This window comes from Melospiza melodia, chromosome 8 (assembly GCF_035770615.1).
Source record: "Melospiza melodia melodia isolate bMelMel2 chromosome 8, bMelMel2.pri, whole genome shotgun sequence".
Taxonomy (NCBI): Eukaryota; Metazoa; Chordata; class Aves; order Passeriformes; family Passerellidae; genus Melospiza; species Melospiza melodia.
This window is the reverse complement of record NC_086201.1, coordinates 9,530,396-9,555,469: the sequence shown is the minus strand read 5'-3', so window position 1 is coordinate 9,555,469 and position 25,074 is coordinate 9,530,396. Positions and strand designations below refer to the sequence as shown.

At 44.6% G+C, this 25,074-nt stretch overlaps 1 protein-coding gene across 5 annotated transcripts in view; it reads right to left on the bottom strand.

Moving 5' to 3' along the window:
- Positions 1–532: 532 nt before the first annotated feature.
- HEG1 (heart development protein with EGF like domains 1) overlaps positions 533–25,074 on the bottom strand; it is a 51,787-nt gene continuing 27,245 nt past the window's right edge. For 4 of the 5 annotated variants that reach the window (XM_063161687.1, XM_063161689.1, XM_063161691.1 and 1 more), the window contains 11 exons: positions 23,538–24,887; positions 21,209–21,328; positions 19,494–19,588; positions 18,667–18,725; positions 18,079–18,239; positions 16,222–16,356; positions 11,536–11,578; positions 11,396–11,433; positions 10,821–10,908; positions 9,211–9,385; positions 533–7,634 (listed from right to left, as the gene is read on the bottom strand). In XM_063161687.1, coding sequence (XP_063017757.1) covers positions 7,485–7,634; positions 9,211–9,385; positions 10,821–10,908; positions 11,396–11,433; positions 11,536–11,578; positions 16,222–16,356; positions 18,079–18,239; positions 18,667–18,725; positions 19,494–19,588; positions 21,209–21,328; positions 23,538–24,887 — 2,414 coding nt within the window. In that variant the 3' untranslated portion in view covers positions 533–7,484. The remainder of the gene's footprint in view (positions 7,635–9,210; positions 9,386–10,820; positions 10,909–11,395; positions 11,434–11,535; positions 11,579–16,221; positions 16,357–18,078; positions 18,240–18,666; positions 18,726–19,493; positions 19,589–21,208; positions 21,329–23,537; positions 24,888–25,074) is intronic. The other variant, XM_063161690.1, reaches the window with a different exon arrangement.

Below are 25,074 nucleotides of genomic sequence, written 5' to 3'. Positions count from 1 at the left end.
TGGATTCAAGGTGCCCTCCTTCTTCCTTTGAGGGACACTCAGCTGGGCATTCTCCACTGTCCCTGGTGGTTTCTACTGGGACTGGACTGATCTCATGGTGGTCAGGTCCAGTCCTTTGCCCTTGCAAACAGCCCTGCTGCACCCACCTCTCCTGAGGTTTTCCTCCCCTCCAACATGCACTCACACACATAAACAAACAACTTTACCAGTTCCAGCAAAAATTAAACTGAGGAAAAATTAAAATTCGACTGAGTTGCTTGGTGCCACCAAGGTAAATGTATCAGAACACAACTTGCACTTCAGCTGAGCAGAATTTTGTTTGGCACAACTAACAGAACATACCCATTTCTTCTTTGCTTTTCAATTTAGTTATTCTATCAGGAAGCACCATCAGAAGAACAAAAGCAATTTCTTTTCTATGCAATTTCTAATTTTCTGGATTAGATGTATAATAATAATTAAAACCACCTAAAAATTGCATATGTTTCCCTTTACAGGCAAAGCTAAGTACAATAAAAAAGCAGGGACATAGTAATATTCATTGTTTTATTGTATCCTTTTATGATACTGACTAGAACGCCAGATTTAATAATATTGGATGCAGGTATAAAAATAATCCAATCCTTAAAAATTATATTTTGCTACTACAGTACTGTGTAATTAGTGGAGGCTGAAAATATGATACAACTTTAAATAATACTGGTTTGGAAAACATCCTTAGAACCCCAGAGACTTGGAAGCAAACATTCAGAGACAGAGGGAAGGGAGTGGAGCAATGTCAAGAACATAAAGCAGGTTTACATTCAGGTTGTAAAGAAGCACAAACAAATGCTGAAAATTTATCTTTTGGAAGAGAGTTCACAAAAGGTGAGCTTTACTACTGAAATTCTAAAAGCTGCTTAAATAAATCATTATGATTTTACACACCAAGTTTCACCTTTGACTGGGAGAAAGTCCTGTGGAATTTAATGGGTTTAAAGCAAATGACTGAGTTTACAGGATTTCCTTTAAAAATGAAGGTAGTAAATATTTATCCTGTTGAGTAGTAAATATTTATCCTGTTGAGCTTCTTTTTTTTTTTTTTCTATTAAGTAAATCCATCCTAGCAGATTTTATTGAAGACTTTTAATGTCCAGCAAATTCTATAGCCGTATTCAAGAGAAGTGATCAGTGTTCACTGTATTCCACAGGACTTTTCCATACAGGATTTTGCTGAACTGGGGGCTGCCTGCTGCAGCCATTAACCCAAGTAGGGACTCCCATCTCTTCTAGCATTTCATTGAAATAGAGACTGAGCAATTTAGCATTTCAATACCACTTTGGAGGAACATCAGGTACCCTTGCTAGGTGTTCCCTCAACAAGGATATTATGCAACACAGACTAGACACAGAAAAGGTGTCATCCCATACTTGATCTCACAGTACTAAAGTCACACTTCTGCAAATTAATTAAGCATATTCTTTTTTTTTTTTTTTTAATTTTGGTACTTCTTACTCCTTTGTGAATTTCTTCCCTGCTTTTCAATTTCAGCAGCTCAAGGGAATGAAGAATTAAAGGTACATTGAAAAGGTCCCAGACTCTTCTAAGCATAGGACATACCCCTTCTGAAACTAGGAGATCTTGCTTAATTTCTAAAGGGACAGGCAAGAGTGATCTGCAGAGCAGCTGATATGTGTGACAGCAGGAAGCATCTCTACATCCCTAAATATTACAGGATAGGAAAGAGGCTGGCTGACCAGTAAAACAACTACACAAAATTCACATTCACACTCTTCCCAGGAAACTGTTTCCAATCTTGAAGCTGTTTTGTTCATTCTCACATAACACAGGTTCCACTACAGTAATAATTATGCTTTTAAAAAAAGAACAGATAAAACATGGAGAGGCAGGAACAGTATCACAGAAACAGGCAGACAGAGCCATGGGAAATCAGGTACTACATGCAGGTGACCCTGGTGGTGGAATAATTCAGGCCTAAAAAAAGTTTCTTTACATTCCATGGGAGAGTTGCCCAGTCACTGTGGGGATGCTGGATTACATCCTTTGTGTGTAAAGAGGAAAAAACATTAGTCAGCATAGGAAGAGCATTTAACTAAAATGCATCCGTTCTTGTTAATTTAAGGAAGAAAGCTACAGATTACTATTAGGGAATGAAAATTCCAGCTGGGTTTGGAATGGATATGGCCATTGACCAGCATCAGAGACAAGTCCTGGGAAAGCAACTCAGCATATCTGCAGCAATGTCCAAACCCACTCTGTGCTCACTCAGGTCCCAGCAAACAACCTGTACAAGTACTGACACAAACAATTTCACAATGATAAATACCTCTCTCTAACTGCAATTTATTGCTATTTTTAAATAGCAATAAAGAGTGTGGAGGCAGATAACTTTCATAAAGCAGTTCACGAGCAGTAACTCAGTACATGACTGTGCCAGTAGGTCTTACAGGAAATGCCACAAGAGCAATGAGATTCATTGCTGCTATAAAACCTAACCCTTCCAGTGTGGGGTAAAACCTGGCCCACTTTATCCACTTAGGGCCCAATTCAGTGCTGTGAGGTTTCAACAGTGTGAAAAAACTAAGCCTGATTTTCCCAGTGCAGCTGGAAGGACAGGGCAAGCAGCAGGACACAGGAAGACTGTATGTTCAAGATGCCTACTGAAAGATTCCTCAAATCTGTGTTTTGCTGATCAGTTCACTGGGACTGCCTCTCCTGTGCTGACTGTCAGGGGTATTTTTGGGGGTAAGGCATTTTGTCTGTATAACTGGCAGAGCACCATAGCAGCACACACATACCTCTCACAGTTTTTCCTGTCAAGCAACAGAATTAGCATTTTTTTTCCCCAAATTAAAAACACACCCACACAACTGCCCATGGGTCATTGATGACTCCTCCCCTCACTTTCCACAGCAGCCAGGAGCAATAGCAGATTTATGAGCAGTCTTAGTGTAGTTTTTCTTCCTTTCCCCACATCTGGCTGAACCACTTGCATTCTCCATACCAAAGACATGCCACTTCCCTCCTATTCTCTCACACAGTGGAGAATGATTCCCCTTGGCAAAAACATCCAGTGTGCTGAAAATTTTCAGTTTGGGGTAGCTAGAAGTAATCTAAAAGAGAGATGAGAAATAAGCTGGATGATGAGAAATATCCTACAGGGAGTTAGGTTGTGAACAGAGAAGCATCTGATTTTGAAAGTGGGCTTGAGGGCACATAGAGACCCTTCTTATACCCAAGAGGAGTGAGAAGCCCCACTCCACTGCCAAAGGGAGCTTTGTTCATGGCAGACACAGAGAGGGTCCTGGTGGCAGCTTTACACAGAGACAACCAGCACTGAAACACTGCCCCCATCCCTGCTGTGGCTGGGTGAGTCCCAGCTGCTGGGTGAGGCAGTGAACACTGCAGTGAAACAACCACCACAAACCGTGACACAGCACAAACTGTGTGTAGCACAGTGCTCTGCACCACCCCTGTGTCCCAGGGGAGCTGGGAGTGGGTGGTGCCTGGCTGGAGATAGGAGCACTGCAGCATAGGTTGCAGCAGGGCTGGTGGATCACCCCAGGCTGCCTCTGTCACCTTCGCAAAAGCTTCCTGGAACACTCGGGGAAAGCACCTGCACTCATCTGGGTGCTGACTCCTCCTGCCTGAACCCCTCTCTTGCCTGCTGGGCAGGGCCTCCTAAAACACCCAGAGAAGGTGTGGCAAGCCAGGAGAGACCCTTTTTCCCCTCCTTATGTGGACTATGCCTTGGCTCTGAGACTCCTTCCTTATCCAAGCTACACAGAAGGTCAGGCTGCAATGGATAAACTCTCACAAGAAACGCCCCAATGTTTACCTCCATTGGCAGAGAGAAAATTTCAGTGCAATAACACTCTTTCGGAAAATTCCAAGTTTTGCAGTCCTCACTCAGAAAATCCTGCTGGATTTACTGAGACCCTTTCTCTCCAGATACAATTCAGCAAGAATTTGAAGACCATTAAGATATTAAAATTATTACTTTCAAACTTTTGTGTGCTTTCTTTAGAAATTCTCTCAATTCCACTCAAATCCCTTGCAATTTGCCATGTGCTGGGAGATACAGACCAGAAGTTTTGTTCATATACTCTTTGTGCAGAAGGACTGCAATTGTGAGTTGGTGTGCCATACTTTGCCCTCGTACCTGACACGCAGAAGTTCATCTCCCAGTCTTTGAACTAACCAAGCAGTTAAACATTTTTGCCTATAAGCATAGGCCTAAATGTTTCCCCATCTGAGGAAATGCTGGCACATGGGAAAATCATGGGGTTCTCAGCATTACTGGGACATCTTATCACAAGCTACTTTGCTAAAAAGGGACAAAGTCCAGTGCTTGTCTATAGGCTTTGGGTTTAGATTTTGCATGAATTGCGTCTTCTTTTGTAATAAAAACACAGCTCTGCTCCATACCAGGTGAAAGGCAGTCCTTTCTGTCCTGGATGAAAACTCTGATCAGCATGGCAACGAACAGCTAATTCTTGTGCTTTACCTGTTGTAATATTTTGGACACTGTAAGTAGAGCTTTCCTTAAATACAGTTCCTTAGGTAGCTGTACTTCCCATGAGCATCCATTCCTTTCCCCCTACAGCTGAGATCAGCTGTGCACTACCAGCTGCAAGGCTGATTGTGGATCAGACAGGTGTGAAGCTGCATGCATTGTCACCAAAAGTTCATGCAAGTACACCTAGGTACTGCCCTAGGTGTCCATAAAGCTCTGGTTCTCTGCAAGCTCACACTGCTGCTTCTGCACAGAAGACAAGACCTGAGGCATAAAAGAGACAGTGTGTTTGTGTGCTATGGCTGGTGCACTGAACTGTGCCTTCTCAGGCACATCTGGGGCACCTTTCCTGTCTTGAAATTTTGAGAAAACAGAAACAACTGTGAGCAGGGACCAGAAACCTCTAAGCAACACAGCTTATAATTGTCTGTTGCTGTCTCACTTCCCTCTGGATACCAGTTACTGACCTTTGGTAGGGAACACAACAGCCTTTGAAGTGCTGGGAAAGGATCTGGGAACTCACACCATCTGTAGGATGCAAGTACCCCCTTCCTGATAGAGAGCTCCTCATCACCCCAGGTTTGCCTCCAGTGAGCAGCCACACAACACATGAGCATGTGAATTAGGGTTAGACACTTTGGGGGATGCACCCCATGATCCTCAGTGCTTCAGTCAGCTGAGCTACCTAATGAACTTAGCTGTGAGCACTGTGTCTTTTAAAGCCTGGTGGGGGAGAAGGGAATATCAGCTTATGTGCACACTACAGATGTGGTGAGTTAGTGGCAATGGAACTGTGCTATTTCTTATCCTTGTACAAGCAGCCACCTTGAATTAAAAGCACAGTCACATTCAAGAGGAGAAACTGCATCTGGACCTTGTATCTAAACAGGCTTTGGGTGACTCAGATTAACAGTGCAGTAAAGATAAGTGGTAAATATACTTCATGATATTTAATTATATTTCCCGCATGTGAGCCAGGGCAGTCCCCAGCACAAATGCAGGCTCTTGGAGAATAGAAACTAACCCTGAGGACTTGGGGTGTTGGTTGGTGAGAAGCTCAACATGACCCAGCAATGTGCTCTCACAGCCCAGAAAGCCAACTGTGTCCTGGGCAGCACCAGATTCTCTCCCTCCACTCTGCTCCCCTGAGACCCCACCTGCAGTGCTGTGTTCAGTGCTCCCATCAGAAGAAATGAGGCCAGAGGAGGCCACAAAGGTGGTCAGAGGCTGGAGCACCTCTCCTGTGAAGACAGTCTGAGAAAGTTGGGGCAGTTCAGCCTGGAGAAGAGTAGGCTCCAGGGAGACCTTAGAGCACCTTCCAGTAACTAAAGGAGGCCTACAAGAAAGCTGGAGAGGGACTTTTCACAAAGGCATGTAGGGATAGGACAAGGAAAATTATTTTAAAGCAAAGAAAGTAGATTTAGATTAGTTACAAGAAAGAAATTCTTCACTATGAGAATGGTGAGGCACTGAAACGGGTTGCCCAGAGAAGTTGCCAATCCCTGCAAGTGTTCAAAGCCAGGTTGGATGGGGCTTTGAGAAACCTGGTCTAGTGGAAGGTGTCCCTGCTTATGGCAGGAGGAGTTGGAAAAAAATGACCTGTAAGATCCCTTCCAACCCATTCCAGGTTCTGTGATTAGTAAGATCTCTTTCCACAACTCACTTCAGGTCAGAATACAGTCCATAATTTTCAGCCTGATCTTTAGTGAGAAATGCAATAACTTAAATTCTTCAGCTTCTGCCAATATGAACGAATACACCTGGGTGAGGAAACTTGCCTGGTCTGAATCACTCGAAACTAGGATGGAAGAAAGAAAAACACTTCAACATAAGTGATCTTTGCTATGCCAGGATTGCAAGCATCATGTTTTTCTCTTCCTTAAATGCAACTGACTGCAGTAAGCCCTCTTTTCCAATGCACTGAAAGTCTCCACAGCGCCTACAAATTCAAGGTGGACTCTGGAGGTTTGAAAACATATCCCACCTTCAGTGCCCAGAATTCAGGTTCCTCTGCCCAGCCAAGGCTACAGCATTATTACTCCTTCACAGATTCCTCGTAAAAAACATTCTGAATTCACAGCTCATCTTCTTCTTCCCTGTGAGTAATTACTTAATATTGTATTGCTGTGTCTACAGGCATTTAAATCCTTGCAGGGAAACAGAGCCCCAAAGGATCCCACATGGAAGCACCCCGATGGCATGTAGTGGCATCACTTCTGAACAATATTGGTTGACAAAACAACAACATTCCCTATATACAGAAGATTTCAAAGCAGCACAGAGGAACAACTGTGCCTTTTTTCTGTTAAAATTGCAGTGGTGTGACTAACCTTCCCACACTCCTTGGAGACAATCAATCCACAAATTCAGCCAATATCGCCAGACACCTGGCTTTGGCAAGGACCCAGAAATCTGGAGAACTTTTACCTGTATGAAGGTGAACACAAGTCAGCTTCCCTATCATTCACGAAACCGACAGCGAGGCAGTGATCTAAAAGGGAGTGGACAAACTTGCCTGACCAAAAGCAATTGCACAGTGAATCTTTGCATGAAGGCTGACTAGGAAGACAAGCACAGTCAACAGTGAACGAGATCTGTAAACAAGACACTCCCTAGTGGTATTCAACGCAGAGTGCTGGGCACAGTCCATCTGCCTGTACTGATCCATGCTTGCCCTTGTAGCGCCAAGAGTGAAGAATGAATAAGGAGTACACGTGTTAGCTTCCCACTGGGTCTTTTAGTGATGTGCTTCTTGAGCCATTCCCTCCTCTTCCTCCTCCTCCTCTCTGATGCTCAGCAACTGTGACCGTCCCTCAGGGCAGCAATGCTCAGCATGAAGTTCAAAGTCCTTCCTATTAAATGGGAAGAGTAAGATTGATGTGGCCTCAACTACCCAGGAGACAGATTGCACCTGGGAATTAAGGGCCACACAACTGTGTCAATCTTCCACTCCCTCTCCACTCTTTGCTAAAAGTAGTCTCTTCTTCTGGTTTCATCACTAATGAAGGACGGATTGTATTGTCCAGGGTAGATGCACGAATGTCGAGATCCAGGCAAACCAGTGTAGGGAGGAAAAAGTCCATTTCTTTCCAGTTCAGGATTTCTCAGTCCAGTTGGCTGTATTAGCAAAACAAAACAAAACAAATTAAATAAAAAGGGTCTTATTCTCACACTCAAATCCTTCTTCAGGCACAGCATTACCATATTTCTTTGCTGTTGGATCAGTAGGTAGAGGGAACAATGGGATCTCTAATGATCTCTATAATCTAGAACCATTTTTGCTGTATTGCCTGAAGGGATTATTATGATGAAATCTAATTTCAACATCTGGCCAATGAACAGATTTGAAACTTACCTGACTCTGCCAAGTGCAGTCTAAGTACACAGTTAATTTTTAATTAAAAAAAAAAAAAAGTCTACTTCTGAGCTCAGGTATTGAAACAACTCTCATTTAAAGGATATCATCCTAGAGCCATCCTTAAAGGAGACAATTACAGAAAATCAAAGGTAGTCTCCTGCTCTGAGTATTACCTGGGCACTTCTCTCCCCATTTACCATAGGTACCTCATCTCCCAACACAGACCCTTGAATTATATGTCAAATACAAAACTATCTGATCTTCCTTTCTCTCCCCTTCCTGTAACTAAGTAAGATTCCTGGGGACACTTGGTGGAGGAACATTGATGCCTAAGATCAAGTCTGTACAATCCTTTCACCCAGTGAATAACATGAAGCTTCTGGGTTTAATCTGTTATAGAGCAGATCCCTGCAAAACCCTCATCACCTACTGCTTGTTAAAAAGTTTCCATTTCTTGTTCCCAGCATAATGAGAATCTTTATTTAGTCTAAAAAATTAGGCAATGTATTTTCATTTCAAATATCTCATTCTTAGTGGAAGCATGAAGGAGAATTGTTCAACTCCATGCTGTGCAACCCAATAAATTTGCTCACTGAAAAACTTAAAATATAAGCCAGGAAAATAGTAAAGCTCTCTGCTCTGGAAAGCAAGGAGACCAGAATGTGTGATTTGGGTGAAATCCTGTGACTTTCACTCTCATGAGCAACCCGCACACACCTTAAGGACATGTTGCTGAAAATGAGTGACAGATGATACAGCATCACCACAGCTCTGGATACAGCCATTAGCAGATGGTACCAACCATGCCATAACAACTGGAGCTTGTGTCTTTCTGTGCCCTACACAGCCTATTACTCCTTACTTCCTCCGAGCTGAAGGGATGCTCCTCATGTACCCTGGAGAGGGAAGGAATGGAGGAAAAGAGGGGTCCTTAGTGACCAGCATCTTCCTATTCTGGGGCAAAGTTCCCCAGACAGAGGTTTCAACCTTCCCCTTCATCAGTGAGGGTGGACAGGAGAAAACTGCCAACAGGGAACGCTAGCAGTTTATCCAAAACCTTTAACTGTCCTTCTCTACTCCAGGATTGGGATTTTTGGGCATTTTAACCAAACTATTCCTAGACATTTCCTCAGCATTCTTCCTAATGACATCTCTTTGTGATATTCATCACAGGTAATACCTAGAGCCCATAGGACTCCTAAAATGCCTTGCTATGGAAGACATTTACTTTGCCCTTTTATCTTGCAGGAAAGGGATCTGCACTTCCAAAAAGAAAGGAATAGCTCTTTCCTGTACGAGGCACAAAGGGTTAAAAGTGAATCTATGGATAGATACCGAGTAATACACATCTGTCATCTGCAACAGGTTCTTGGTGCTTCCATTCTCCTGCATCTCGATGGTCTCTCTGCCCCACTCCTGTGCCCGGGGATTCTTCGGATATTCAGCATAAGGTGACATCTGGAAATCCCCACTCTTGAAAATCAGTTTACTTATGTCATTTTTATTCTTCCTGTTTATAAAAGAATGAGGGAAAGTGAAAACTTACAACTTATCCTGCTGTCTTGTATACACTTCTGGTATGATCTCAGGAGAGATCATTACTTGATGTAATGAATCTTGACTGGGAACAAAGATCACCTCAGAAGGACTACAGTCCAGCCATCTGCTCTGAAGCCAAGTCAGATATGAAATCAGGTCATGCAGCTCAGGGCATTATCAGGTGGGACTTGAAATCTCCAAAGTTACATGGCAACCTCCCTGAGCAACCTGTTCCACTGCCTTACTGCTCCCTTGGTGAAAGAGTATTTCCCTACATTCAGTTTGAACCCCTCCTGTTCCAGCTATGCCCCTTGTCTCTTGAAAACATGTGTGTTCATCTAAGTCAATGGAAAAATCATGGAAATGGAGGAAGAAAAACATATGGAAGTCCCCATGCTATTAACTACAGCACTTGTAGGAACTATGTTAATTCCTAAGAAGGAAGACCTGCAAGGAGCTGGCCTGACTGACACCAAATGTCCTTCCAGGACTATAATGGTTAATGTGTGGACTTTGGTGACATTTCCAGGTCAAAGGAGAGTATCCTCCAGGAAGTTACATACACTGCCCACGGCCAAGGCTCATGAGATCAGTCCACCCTTGTGGAGATCTGCACTCTGGGCCACCTCATCTTCTGGCTGGGGTTTGCTGGCATTCCCCTGGCTGAAAATATGGGGTAACATGGGCACAACCAAACCACTGCCACATCGGTATTACTGACAAATCCAGTTGCTAACTTTATCAGAGAGCTTTGAAATCCTAGATTTGGGGACTGGAATAGCAGGGAGAAGGTGTTACTGCAAGGCATCCCTTTTCAGATAACATGAATCAGGAAATAGAGATTACTAGGCAAACACATCATGTCCAAAGCCACCTGCTTGTATGGGAATGAGGTGTGTATGTGTGTGAGTGTGTGTGTGAGAGGGAGAGACAAACACAGTGAGAGCACATGCAGGACTTGTCCATAAAGATGGATGAAAATAGCCTTAAATACACTCAAACACCACTTGAGCAACAGCAAGTAACCTCTCCTGTTGCCTAAACTGCTCCTTTCTACTTAGCTTGCACTTTTGAGGTCTGCTTCCTGGCTTCAGAGCCTTACAGCTCTGCATTGGGAACGACTCCCCTGCCTCTCCATCTTTGGAGGACATGATTTCCAGGTGTACCTTTAAGAAACACCCAGTCCATTGTTTAGCCTGGCTGATGGGGAAAAAAATTAAAAATTCCCCAAATGAAAGCACAGTGTGATACTTCTGTATCTCAGATTACCCCACTTGCTTAGCCTATGTTTTCACCTATGTTTTGGTCCTTAGCTGTGCTATGTTTTAGTCCTTAAGAGCTCACACGGGGGACTCTGGGTGTGGTGCAATCCAGTGGCATTGAGGCGGGCTGGCAGCGGTACCTACCGGCAGCAGGTGACAATCAGTGCAATGCCCATGATCAGCAGCAGTCCCCCTCCTGCAGCTGCAATCACCACCGTGATCAGCTGATAGGCTGCAGACAGGAGAGACAGAGGCTCAGAAACAGCAGTGTGGTTTAAACCCCAGTGTAACATACCCACAGTCCCCATGCAAAGGGATTAGCTGCTTATTTCCCACCTTCCCCCCTTCCCCTAAGCAATATAGCCCTAAGAAATAGAAACAAGTTCTTGATTCCCTAAGGAATAGATTGCCTTCACTGATAGATCAGAGTAACTCAAATGGATTCACCTTCAAATATCTAGCTTCAAGAATGCCCACTATATGTGCTATCCTGACAGACCATACAGGGAAAGGAGATCTCCTTTTCTTAAATGACATTAAGTCAGCCTTGTAAAAGAAGGTCCACAAAATTACTTTTAACAGAAAATGAAGGAACAAAAAGCACTGAAAAAAGTAGTGTGTATCTACTGCACTTTAGACACAGTCACTTGCAATTATTTGTTTCAAATCTCCTATTTCTGACACTGTAGAAAACGAAAGGAATGAAATTTGGTACTCACGGTTTCCACAGTTGAATCCACCCAAGCCAAAGGGGCAGCTGGGAACAGAGAACAACAGGGAGTTTCAGCAGCTCAGTTGTGCCAACAGGTCACCAGAGCAAGGATGGTGGGGTGGGAGGAGGGCAGAACAGTCACCATACCTCACACAGGTCTCGTTTTCCAGCTTATATCCATCTTCACAGGCTGAAAGCAGAGGGAAGGGCCGTGAGCACCGCGCAGTGGAGCCGGCAGGGATCTCCCAGCGCAGCCTCACCCGCCCGCCCCCGGCTGCACCGCCGTGCGCTGGATGGGCGGCTGGATGTCCTCAGGCTGGGGCAAAACATCGGGCACTTGAGGTGAATAGGGTAAATTACACCTCCTGCTGACTTTAATGGAACCATTTCAGGGCTCCCAAGAGGAGCCAGTTTGGAGCCTGGCACAGGGAGGGCTGCTGGCATTCCCAGCAGAGCTTCTTGCCCAAATGAAAACTCACTGCACACTTGTGCTGCTTCACACAAAACAGCAAAGCAAAAAATGTGCAAGTGCCTCCAGTTTTCATTTTGAAAGTTCACTTAAACTATGCTACTTTAGCATTGGCACATGTTATCAATTACATTTAAATGTTAATACTGCAATAAGACATTATGCAAACACAGTCAGGGTAACCCAAAGTGGGATGCTGATGTTGTTTTTTCTCATGTCACCTTTTTTCAGATTTTTCAAATTTGCAGCTAAATCAAATTTTGAGATATTATATTTTACTATATGAAGAGAAAATTTTTCAATAGAAATTTAATTTATTAGGTCTAGATAATCCGGAAAACTGCTATGTGCAAAATGTTGGTGAAAAACTGGAACCATCACTTCAAAATAAAATAATTTCCATGCTTATGGACAGCTATCCTAAATTATCTGAGGAAATTATACCACCCTTCTGATGAACAGCAAAGGGGATGATACACAGGATGCACAACTATAAGGTTCAAAATACTGGTAAGATCACTATTTTTCTCAGCAATAGTCCCAGCAGAGCTCTGGCAGATCTGCTGCCTTTCACAGAGGCAGTGAAGGTGGTCACTCAAAGGCCTGGGCAGGAATGACACAGACAGAGTCACTTTGGACAGAGGGGCAAGCCAGAGCTAGCACAGGCAGCAGCCCTTGGGGGTCTGCAAGACATCACCCGAGGGTCTGGAAACGCCCTGTAGCACATATTCCATGGGGAATTGTTCAATGAAAACAAAAATGCTTGTGGATTTTTTCCCCATCAAACAGTTTTGCTTAAAACTGTCACAGAATTTCCCTAAATTTAATTCCAGTTTCAAATCAAATACTTGGACTGAAGCTACATTTTAAAGAAACACCCAAGACTGATTTTAATATTTTCAATTACAGACAATCAACCACAGCACTGGGTCAGAAGCTCGCAAAGTTAATTTTCCTCAGCCATTAAAAACATTCACCTTCTTTCTGGTCTGAATTACCCCAGTGTCAAATTCCAGACTTTGGATGTTTACTTATTAGATTGGAAAAGGTTATATGATCAGATTTCTCCTCCTCACCACCGAATCACTCCTTAATCTTTAATAAAGCCAAGGCCACTGAGATCTTTGAGTCTCCCTAATTATTGCAGCTTTTCTCTGAACGCTCACAGGTTCTCTTTGACCCTTCTGATTTCTAATTCCCAGAAATAGATGTTGCAAGCCCAGGGATAACAAAATTTACATCCTCAGGATGTGTGGACACAGAAGACTGCGGCACTCACATCACTTCTGTGGCTGCAGACACAGACTTGCTGTAGCAAGTGGCACCAGTGATGGTGGGAGGCTGATGCCCACAATACCTGGTCTCGCACACCTTTCTTTGATCTATGTGGCCCCACTACTCCACCACCACCTCCCTCATTCCATTTATTTTTCCAGAGCTGAGGATGGGGAAGGTGAAGCTCATTACACAGCCCCCCCTGCTGCATCACACTGTGATGCTTTTTGTACCAGGTATATTTTGCTCCCTCTAAGATGATTTCTTTGAAGTAAAGGAGGAGAGCAGAGGTAACTGAAAGAGTTAAGAGCCCCAGTCAGCAAACAGCCAGGGCAAGGATAGTAAATCCCAAAGAATCCTTGCCTGGCTCATTCATCTCACTGGGGCATTAGCTAAAGGAGGAGACTGGATGGGTTGCTCCTTTCCCTTGCTAACAAAAGCAGACTGAAAACATTATGGAGTGAACATTCCACCACAGGATTGGGCAGTAACAGAAAGTGCAGTGGAAGGGAGGGAAGCATCCCCTCACAGCTCACAGGAGTTTCCTTCTCTAATGGGCACAGAGCCCTGTGTATCCCAGCTCCAGCCCACCCCCTGCATGCTGGGAAGGCTGCAGGAGCAGGCAGACAGGTGCTGGAGCCCACTCTAAGCTCAGCAATGTGTGTGAGGCACATCCACCTGGAGCAGTGCCATGGGCAGGACAGCCCTGGCACCTCGCTGGCACACAGCTCTCAGGTCAGGGGGATATGGGAGCAGAAAAGAGGAAGAGCAAGAGCCTGAATATGCATTTCTCTGTCTTACTTAAAAACTTGGTGCTTATGTATTTTCCTCTCCTCCCTGTGTCTTTTCCTGCCACTTTGCTTTCTCCTTTGGCATCTTTGCTGCTCCTTTGAACACATTCCCAGGAGAGCTCTCACTGTCATACTCACTTGGCAAGACTCCAAACACAAGCAGGGAACAGAGGAAAGGCCTAAGGGTCAGGGGCCAAGCAAAGCTGTTGAGTTGTGCTCTTCAACCTAGGATGCCTTTGCCTTCCCAAAAGACACTCAGGGGTCTCTTTGGAAACCTGCTTTGCTGCTCCTTGCTTCACTCCAGAAACACTCTGTACTGGTAAAAATAGCATGCCCTTGAAAGGCTGCCACATTGGGTTTGCTGCTCTGGTACTGAAATAGCCATGAAGATACTGAGAAGCTGAAAATCAGCAGCAACCCAGAGACACTGAACAGCACATCAAGAGGTACCCTGGCCAACACGCTGGACCTCCTGTGGCTCAGAGACCCAACCCTTCCCTGGCCCATGGCTTGCTTTCCCAAGCATGTCCCTGGGGACAGATGCCTCAAGGAAGACAGAACAAATCCTGTGGGTCAATGCAGGCAATTCTCCCAGCCTTCCCACGGGGGAGACCGGACAGGGCAGCACAATAGCCATTTCCCCCTTTGCAAATCCTATAATTGGAGCTCCTAGACCACATTTTCACAGCCCACAATGAGGGTCGGATGCTCACGAGACCTTGGTTCCTGTTTAGGCACTAAAAGGGCAGAGGTTTTCAAAGAGGCTGTTATATTGTATGCTATATTTATCAGCAAAATAGCCCTGAATATCAAAATGGGGGCCATAGCTTGGCTTTTGAAAAGCCTTTAAAAATCCCAACCACCTGGCTTGCCCAGATGGGCACAAGTGATAATGAAAATCTGGCATCTTGTCAGAGAGTGGCACCATGCAGCCAGTGCTGCCCTCATGCCTCTGCACTGCTGCCTAAATCCAGCATCAGCCCTGTCCCTCAGACACCCTCAATAAGATCAATAAGAAGTTTCCTACTGACAGCAGTGAGATGAAGGTGGCATTTAGGCCTCACTGTTTACAGATAAGGTTTTCATATTTTCCACAGCAAATAAGTTTCTCAAGTATGGAGTAATCATACGTTCGAGGTCTTAGATCTCTTAGCCCTGTGCAACCATCACACCCAAGTGCCTCACAGCCTTTCAGGTATTTATCTTCACTGCTTGGCAAGAGGCATGGACAAGACAAATGGAGTAACTTTCCCTGGGTCCCCACACTCCATGATGGAACAAGAATTGGGTAAAAATCTCTCAAGTTTCAGCTCAGCTCCTCACTCACTACATAGGCCCCTCTCTGACTCTCTAGGGTTGGTGGAGATGCTCAATATTTCCCAAAAGAAATCCTTCCTCCAACATACAAGATATGGGGAAAGGAGGAAAACACAGAGAGAAAGGTTTTGTCACAAAGGAGCCACAGAGTGCAGGAGAGGCAGGGCCATGACCTGGCAAGCAGAGATGCCCATCTATGAGCTGTCCCTCCCATAGCACATGAGTTATTTCCAGGCACATTTTTCTCACTCTCAGATTTGGAACTGACAAAACATCTCTGCCTATTTCAAGAGCAACCCAGCAGGCAGTGCCAGAAGCAATATATTACCACTACTGCAATTGTTATTGATATGTCATCAGAAAAGCCTTACAGCAACCACAAACTAGGGAATGGACACCCTGATTCTCCAGAAGTCATTTTGAACATTGGCATGTAAAGACTTTGTTTAAAATGCAGCAAAACTAGATTTCTTGATCTGAGGAGTAGCTAAAAAATACCATTAAAATATCTTTAAGCTTAAAATTTCTATTTGGAACTCACCTGAAAAACAAATTCATAACCATTTTCAGATACAAATTTTTAAAATACTGATGATATATTAATATAAGCTTTTGAGTTTAAAGCACTTCCCCTAAGTTCACTGAGAGTTCAGACAAAATCAAAACAGGCAGAGACACACGTCATCTCTGCTCTGTGCCACTGAACTGGAGCCCAAAGCAGCCAGGCCCCTTTCTCCCTCTCCTCAATCACTGAGACTCACAGCAGGCTCCAGAAAGAGATAATATTATTCCTAGAGAGACACTGTGTCTTCAGTGTCTGCTGAAAAGCCCCCTAACTAAATAAAAGAAACTTGAGCTGCTAATATTTATTCATAATATCGAGGGTTTTGCAGGCACAGCACTACAAGCACACACTCATTTCCACTGCAACAAAAACTTTGAGGAAAATCCGGGCAAAGTACACCACATAAAGAGCAGTACCTCTGCAGGAGTGGTCCATCTTGTTGTATTTGAAGTACCCACTTTTGCACTGGCAGAGAGCAACCCCATCAAAGTCGGTGCATTCTGAAGTTTCCTTGTCACATTCAGGGTCCTTCTGTCTGCACAAGCTGCCAGCTGTTGGGAAGAGTGGCCAACATCAGCATGGTTCTCTCTGAACCCACCATTATGCACATTTGCTTTCCCTAGGCATCCCATTCAGTTCATGTGCTGATTTAATCACTTTTTTTTTTTTTTTTAAGTAATATTTGTTCCATTAGGAGGGAGTCAACATTACCCTGTGTCACCATTTCTTGTGTATCTACCATCATTTGCACAGGCAAATAGAGGGGGTGAATAATAAATGTTTCAGTTTGGAAGCAGAAGGGGAAATGAAAAAGAGAAATCTGGTTTGGCTCAAGCTCAAACACATTAATCCCCTGACACAGTTCAACAAATCAATTTTTAAGTTTATATCAAGCAAAACATTACACCAAACCAATTCTTTTCCATTTCAGTACTAAGCACTGGATTTTTCCATTTTTCAAACAAAAAATTTGTACTTTCATTTATATTACTTTGAAGCAGTGTTTTAATTTACAAAGTCAGATTTGTTACAATGAGCATTCAGCAAAACTGTGGATAAATGATGGAAATTGTGACATCAAATTTACATTTTTACTGGGAGGTCAGACTAAATGGAATTAATAAATATTTGTGAGAAATAGGATTTTATGGAAAACATGTCACTTGTTTGGCATTCTCCTTTTATAAACCTTTCCTTGCTAGATCAGGGTTTTTTTAATCTGACATGTTTTCTTTTAGGTACTTACACAGGAATATAATTTGTTTCTTACTCTGCTTATTTCAAGTTAGAAGTTGACTTTACAGAAGCACTGTATCAGAGGTAATGGGTAAGTATAATCCAAGTAGGTTTACCCAAATAATTTAAAGCAAATCATGGGCTGAGTATGACTTTAAAATACAGCACATTATGTATAAGTTACAAAAATAATTTGTTACAATACATTGCAATAAAAGTATAAACTGAACTTCTCATCTGCATGTTTACTTTGCCAAAATGATACTGGGGGTTTCCCACTAAAGCCAGGCTAAGCATTGCCACCCTTCATCCGCCTTGAGGCCAAACCTTAAAGCCTCGAACCCAAAAGTCACAAAACAGCACGTGCAGCAGTTTCCTTGCAGGAATCTCTCACAGATAAATCTCCTCCATCCCTTCCTCAGGAGGTGAGAGCTGGGAGATGCCAGGGCACAGCATTGGGGTCCACCTGGAGAAGGTCACTGGTGTCTTTCCCCACATCTTTCTGTGCTGTACCCACACCGCCCTTGGGCAGATGGAGCATTCAGTAAGAAATCACAGTTCTCACTGATTGTGAACCATTTTACAACCTGCAGCACTGAAAGTGGGCAGGCAGGAGAGCAGGGCTTGCTGTGCAGCCTCCAGCAGCTCTAATTGAGCTCACCAGCAGGGTTTTGTCTCTGGGCTTTCACACCATTTCCCTGGCTCCTGGCCACACGTGTGAAATTAAGAGTTACAGTTTTTTTATCTTGCTGGGCCCAGTGTCACATCCCAGAGATGAAAGGCATCCCTACAATGTCTCTAATCCTGTGCTGCACAAATTTTCACAGAGGCAGATTTCTCACACATGTGGAAAAGATAAGGCTTGGTATCTGCATCCCTTTTGTACTGGGAGGTTCTTAAGATGACTCCCATTTAAGCAAGATAAAAAGATACAGAGGGATTTTTCCAAATGACAAAATGTTGTCCCCCTTTTATAAAAGGAGCCAAATAAAACATCCCTTTCCCCTGCTGCCACAGCCCTTCCAGATGCTATTTACCTCTGTGGAGTGATTTCAGGCTTGATATGAACTGGCAGGCTTCAGTGGGGGATTTGCAAGCTCGAATGTAGCTTTTCACACTGCTGATAACATCGAAGAAAGTCACGTTGGATGCTAAAGAGAACGTGGATTGCACTGAAACGTGCACAAAATTTGCCTCCCTAATAAAAAAAACCAAAAAAACAGCCCTGAGTATCACAGGTCAGTTTGATGTCATCATTAGCACCTCATACATAGAACTGCTGTTAATACAGGAGATGCTTACCACAGACACATGCACTGTGACAGACCTTAAAACGAGGACTAACCAATACCCAGAGAGGAGAATATGGAGCTGGAAAGGATGCTGGTAGCTCACTTTGGAACCAGCCATAAATCCCTCCTGGGCAGGCCATCCCCAAGCTGCTCAGGGCAGGAGGAGAGTACCTGCAGGTGAGCCTGGCAGGCTGGTCAGGCATTCCTCATGGCCTGTACCACTGCCAGGCTGGATTGCATCAAGCACTGACTCAAAATGGAGCGTGTGGCTCTCAAGGTGAAGATCACAAATGCTCAAGTGTCTCATTCTTCCCCTGGCAGCCTTAGCCTTACCTGCTTGCCTTAACTGTGGAATGGTGGTATCCTGGCAAGCCTGACAGCGATGCATTGAGCTGCAAGGAGGGAGAGAGCAGCTGTTAGTGCCCAGGGCATGATGGAAGGAGGCAGCCCCATGGGATGTAGCATGGGACAGTCCTGCTGGGTCACTGACACCATCCCCTGTGTTTCCCAGAGATGCTTGCTGAGACCAAGGGGGCTCTGAGCATCCCAGAGGTTTATCTGCTCTATAAGAGAGAGGCACTGCCCTGTTGTCACTCAAGGATGGACAAAGTCACCATTGCACAGCCCTGGGGATTTTGACACGAGCATCTGCCCGTCGCCGTGCTGTGTAATGATCACAAAGGTCAGGGAGAGAGCCCCGTGCAAGGCCAGCCTCAAAGCAGCACCCTTGGAGACTGCAGCTCTTCCCTGACCCTGGATCTGTGCAGTTGTTTGTGTTTACTCCCCAGCACAAGCTGTGCAGGCAGCATCGCAGTGACTCCACCCAGCACCACCTTCCTTTGGCAGCATCTCCAAATCCATCTCCAAAGAGCTGGAATGAAGTGCACCCATCCCAGGAACCACTAACAGGATGAGCTTGTGCATGCAGAGATCTGGACAGGAACTGCACAGGGATGTGCAGATGACCCCCAGCCCATGGGTCTCTTTGGAGCTATTGATGGCACAGCCTTTGGGGAAGCCAAGAGCCTGCCCAGCACTGGCTCTCAACTGAGCAAGAGCCACATGGCTCAAACTGAATGGCTGGGAAATGTGACAATCATAAGAGGAGTGAAGGGGACTTGTGCCACCAGCACTGCCCATGTCCCAGCAAGGACACTCACCACCTCCAGGATCTCCCTCTCCACGTGGAAGAGCTCTGTGTACTTCCCATGGGTGATGTTAAGTTTCAGGGGAACCTGGCCAATAAATATTCTCACTAAAAAATAGAATAAGACAAGTTAGTTGGAACACATCTCTGTGCCATGTGTAGATGTGGTTTTATCTGCCTTACATGAGAGGCTGTTTGCATGGAAAATCCCTTTACAAGGCATTCAGAAAACTCAGATCTGAGAGTCACTGCCCCAATAAAGCAAAGTCATAGCCTTGGGTTTTTTTCCCAAGGGTTGCTGCAATGTTCCCACAGTCCCAGGCAAATTCCAGAGCTCAGTGCTGCTGAACAGACAGCATTTCACTTCAGTGTTCATACATTTCATGCAGAAGCACAGACTAACTTAAATAGATCCCTGAACACAGAGAGAGATGGGTAAATTTAGTAGGAAGACAGTATCAGGTACCAAAGCTATTTATGATAGTTGGGGGTCAAATTATGTCAAATCTCTTACTTTTCCCTGCAATGGAAGGAAATCAAATCAGCAAGTCAAAATAAAGCACTGTAGAAAGGATATTTTCATTTTTCAAACTGCTGGAGAGAATGAGCAATGACATTTGAAAAGAGGTCCAAAAGATGCATTTTTCTGTGCTTAGATTCATATTTGATTCACAGCAGCAGAATGCAATAATCTGAGTTGTCCAGACTTGCAGAGATAATACCCCTAAATCTTGTATTAAGTGTCAGGAGATACTCAGTGGAACTGAGAACTCAGAATTCCAGCTTTATGTTCCACCAGAAAAACAAATACAGTTGCAGATAACATTATAAAGTCCTCAATTCTTTCCCATTTGTTTCCCATCCACTGAACCTATCTTCACCACAAATTGTATATCAGACATCTCTAATGTAACAGCTCCAGACAAAAATTATGATGAGAATCACCTTCACAGTGTTTATATAATCTGTCCATACTCCAGTTCAAGGCATAATCAAAACAAGTCTCTAAATTAGAAGCTGACATATTCCAACTTGAAGAAATGTTCCAAAACACTCTTCAGGGACACCTCACCCATGCTTCCTTAGCAAAATTTCCATGCCTCTAATCCTCGTTGATTAAGGGTCAAAAGAAAATCTATGAAAACAATTTCCCCTTTACACTGGAATATTGTAAGTCCTTCAGACTGAGAGTCCTCTGACAGAAAGGAAGGGGTCAGAACCTGAGTTCCAGCTAATAACTGTGCTGCTCAAAAAATGCTAAAGGTCTGAAACCAGACCTTGATCTCACAAAGACTTTCACCACGGCTGCTTAGCTTTCCACACATGGCTGATCCCACTGAAGCCAGGTTACACAACAGCCCCCCTCACTTCTCCCCAGCCAAGTGCCTCCACCAGAGTTTGCAGGGCTGATAAGCTGCTGGATGCTTTTTGGGGGTTTTAAAACACATCAGGAGCAGAAGGGGCACATCTGTCCTTACTAACAAGCCTGAGCCCACTGCTCCCTTGCTGAGTTTTTAAGAAGAACTCAGATATCTCTGCCTGCTCCCCAGGCAGCCCAACACAACAGGCATTAGACACCACACTTGTATAAACACTAAAAGGCTCTGATAAAAGAGGTGGTTGGGAGGAACACTAAGCTCCTGAACTAGTTCTGAGCCTAAGTCAATTTATTTTAGAACATTAAAGATAATTATTTCCATCCCTGGTTTTTCACTTTCGTTTTCTTACCTAAATTGCACTTTCCTTTTTCCAGCTCATATCCAAGAGGACACTGACAGATATAGGAGCCATGGGTGTTGTTGCAGGTGGCCAGTGCAGGACAAGGGTTGGAAAGACATTTATCCACCTCTATAAAAGTAAAAAAACCAACAAAACAACAAAAAATATTATACTTACAGAATCATAAAAATCATCAGCTGCTGGGCTAAAAGACATGAACTTGGCTCCCCATCTGTGACTCCTTGAGCATTATCAGATGCTTCATTGCATCATTTGCACTTACTATTTATGCTGTTCCTAATTACTCTGTTGGAGCTGAAAGAATAAATATAAACCACTTGAATATTCATTCAAAAGCCCTTGAGGTCTAGCACAGATCCATGTTAATTTGAACATCCAACTGATCTGTAGCACTGCTCATCAGAAGATCTCAAGGTTCTTTCCAAAGACAAACAACCCAACAGTTTATGCATGAGAAAACCAAAGAAGGAACCTCAACAGCCCAAGTCAGACATGTGGGCATGGACTGCTTGACCAAAGTCCTGTCCTTTTCATCCAAGCCCTGTTTCTCAGCTCCAAGGGCAGAGCTTGAGCACTGATCCAGTCTGCAGGTTACCCAGTCATGGTGGAGGCAGCCCTGGCTGCAATCACCTCCTTCTCCAGGGCTCCTCCATGCCAGCCTGGGGATGGTCACAGCAGTGATTCCTGCCTGTGCCACCACTGCCAGTGCCCTTCCTGCTGGGTCAGCAAGAGCTTGGGGAGCAGACACCATTGTAATAAAATGGTGTCTCGGGGGATTAAAGACAGTATCTCAGATGCTTTGTAGATTAAACAACTCAAACTGCATATTCTGAAGAACGTATCCAATATTTCCTCTTAGAAAAAAAGAAAAAAGATGTCCTGGTCAAAAAAGCTCCTCTTGCTGCATCTGTGACTCAGATGAGCACAAACACACATCATACACACCCACAAGGGCAGGCCATAGGCAGGGCTGGGGACTTGTCAGTGACAAGGCTCTACAAGACCAGCAAGACATCTTAGACATCTTACACCCCACTCATACCTATCTTGTGGCTGCGGCTGCTGAGTGCTGCAGCAGAGGCAGGAAGCACAGGTTCTGTGGTTACAGCATGAAGCACAAGAACCAAACCCATGTGTGCATTTCTGGTGGCACTGCAGTAACCCACAGCACCACACAGACCTGACAGCTCTCTCTGCCCTGGGACACACCACTCGATGCAACCTCGTGCCTGGACCAGCCTGGCACAGCTACCTCAGCATCAGTGAGAAGCAGATTTGGTGACTCTAATCTAAGCAGCCAGAAATGAGTGGGAGTGATTTAAACCCATGGCTTTCACTTTGCCATCCTTCAGCTCGTGCTTTGTACAGCAGAGACCAGGGCAGCCACTCTCAGGGCAGTGAGTGACCATGGACAAAGCACCATGACCAAGACAGCAAAAGGATCTTTTGCATTCTGGTGAATGGAAAAGTGTGAATCAGTTTCTAAAAAGGATGCATTACCTTAATTTTTCAATTAAAAAATCATTCCAGTAAAGAAATTTTTTTGCATTAAGCTATAGCTATAATTAAAACCAATCAGCCTTAGAAATAACCTTTAAATACTTAATTATTGGATGGAATACATATTATTGCCAGTATTTCACTGAGATTAATGCCTTTAGCACACACAATATCCTACAGTGGCATGATGACCAGGCTGTGAACTTCAAACACAAAGTCAATTTCCTTTTCTATAAGACTTCAGCAAATGTATTTACTTGAGAAAATAAGGAGACTGGCAGTGGTAATAAATTTCTATAACAACATTCTCAGCAAGACTAGCAGGAGAAGCATCAGGCCCCTAAGAAGATTAATATTTAGTGAGGTGGGGAGAAAACAACTATAGGTTGTAATATGAGAAGCAGTTTCAACAAAATACCAAGTGCTGGCCAACTGTACTTTCTCAATAATAAGGCAGATATCAATCATTATATTTCTTGATGGATTAACAATAACAATAGATAAAGTGCATCCTGTGCTTACCTGTAAGGCCAATCAGATTTATTTTCTCAAAACAGCCAAATTTCAGCTTAATCTTTTTATCAGAAATGCTCATCAAAGTGCTCACCCTTATTTCACCCATTCAATTTGACTGCTAAACCCTTAGCTTAAAAAAAAACAACACAGAGACGAGTTATTGCCCTCAAATCCTGCTGACAACAGACTTGTCACACATGCATGGACACACAGCTCTTTGAAAACTCCTGAAGTGGGACCCAGGAATTCCTGCCTGCTTGCTCCTGGCCCCACCACTGGTGAGAGTCATTGCACACATTACCTGTGGCTGGAGGTGATGTCCTCAGCCTGACTGTGCTGCTTGGCAGAGGAGCAGTGGTTGGTTTGGCAGCAGCCAAAGTCGTTGCAATGCTCCCAGTAGTTTTGATGGTTGGAGGTGCTGCAGAGGTACTTGTAACAGGGATGTTTTCCTCAGTGGCTTTACCAGGCTTTGCAGTGGTGGGACCCATGGCTTCTGTGCTTTTACCAGTGGTGTAACTGTGCTTAGTGGCAGTGGGTGTCTGGGCCCTGTGGTCCTGCATGGTGCTGGCCTCACCTGGGCTGGGCCGGCGACCGGACGGCGTTGTCAGCACAGGAGGCTTCACCGTGGTCACTGCCACTGTGGGGACAATGCTGCCCTCATTTGCTGCACTTGCTGAGGGACTAAGGGCTGCATCTGTTGGACCAGCCTGTGGAGCTGTGGTGAGCAGTGGTGCTGCCTTCCCAGAGCTGTCCCCATGGGTGGTGGCATCTCTAGGCAAGGCAGTCTCTGTTACTGTCACGGGAGCGGACACGGACACGACGCGTCCACCAAGCAGCTCCATGGGTTCCGTAGGGAGAGGTGACCTGGTGGGAGTGAAGGTGGTGCTCTTTTGGGGCTGGTGTGTGACACTGGGCTTGCTGGTCTCTCTGGGTGAGCTCCTGGCTGTGGCAGCTGTGGAGGGATCCAGCCTGACCGTAGCCACAGTGGTACTTGCTTGATCGCTCTCACTGGACTGCGACATGGATGAGGGGGATGAAAACACAGACAGTAAAGATGCCAACGAGTAAGATGGGGAGGGCAAGGAGGAAGTGGGCAAGGAGGATGGCAAAGCCTGCAGAGGGGGTGAAGATGCCATCACAGAGGGCAAGCGGGGCTCAGGTGATTCTGACAACGTAAACAGATGAGTTGGTGGTGGTGTTGATGACAGCAAGTGCTGCAGTGATGACAGTGACGAAGAGGCTGGAAATGCTGATGAAGACAGAGAGGATCTGTCAGTGGTCAGCAACTCAGAGGCAGTGTTGAATAGAGTTACATTTTCTATGCTGCCTGTAGAAGAAGATGTTGATGGTTTGGAAGGGTGCACCATCAACGGCTCCGTAGATGGTTCAACAAAACTGCTTCTGTTTGATGCATTAGTCTGCCTGTCATGAGCCACAGACGATTGTGAGGCATCAAAAGGGCTGGAAATTTCAGAAAAAAAGGTGGAACTCTCTGAGGAGTCAGCAGAGGTGCTGCTGTTGGAGATAGACAGGAGAGTCCTTTCTCCTCCTCTGGTGTATGTGGTTGAAATGTACGTGCCGTCTGTGTGAGAGACCGAGGTTCTTTTCTCAGCATCACTGCCACTGACTGGCTGGTGGCTACCTGAAAAGTCTGGAGTAAAAGGACAAAAAATATTAGAAAGACAGAGTAATATGAAAGCATTTTGATGTTATATTAAAGCTGCTTGCTAAATAAGATGTTCTTGTCTGTGAACCTGTTCCATGATTTTCTAAGAATTTCAAGCACCATTCAAGCATGGTTACACAATTAGGAGCCTTATGCATGCCTTAATTGATTA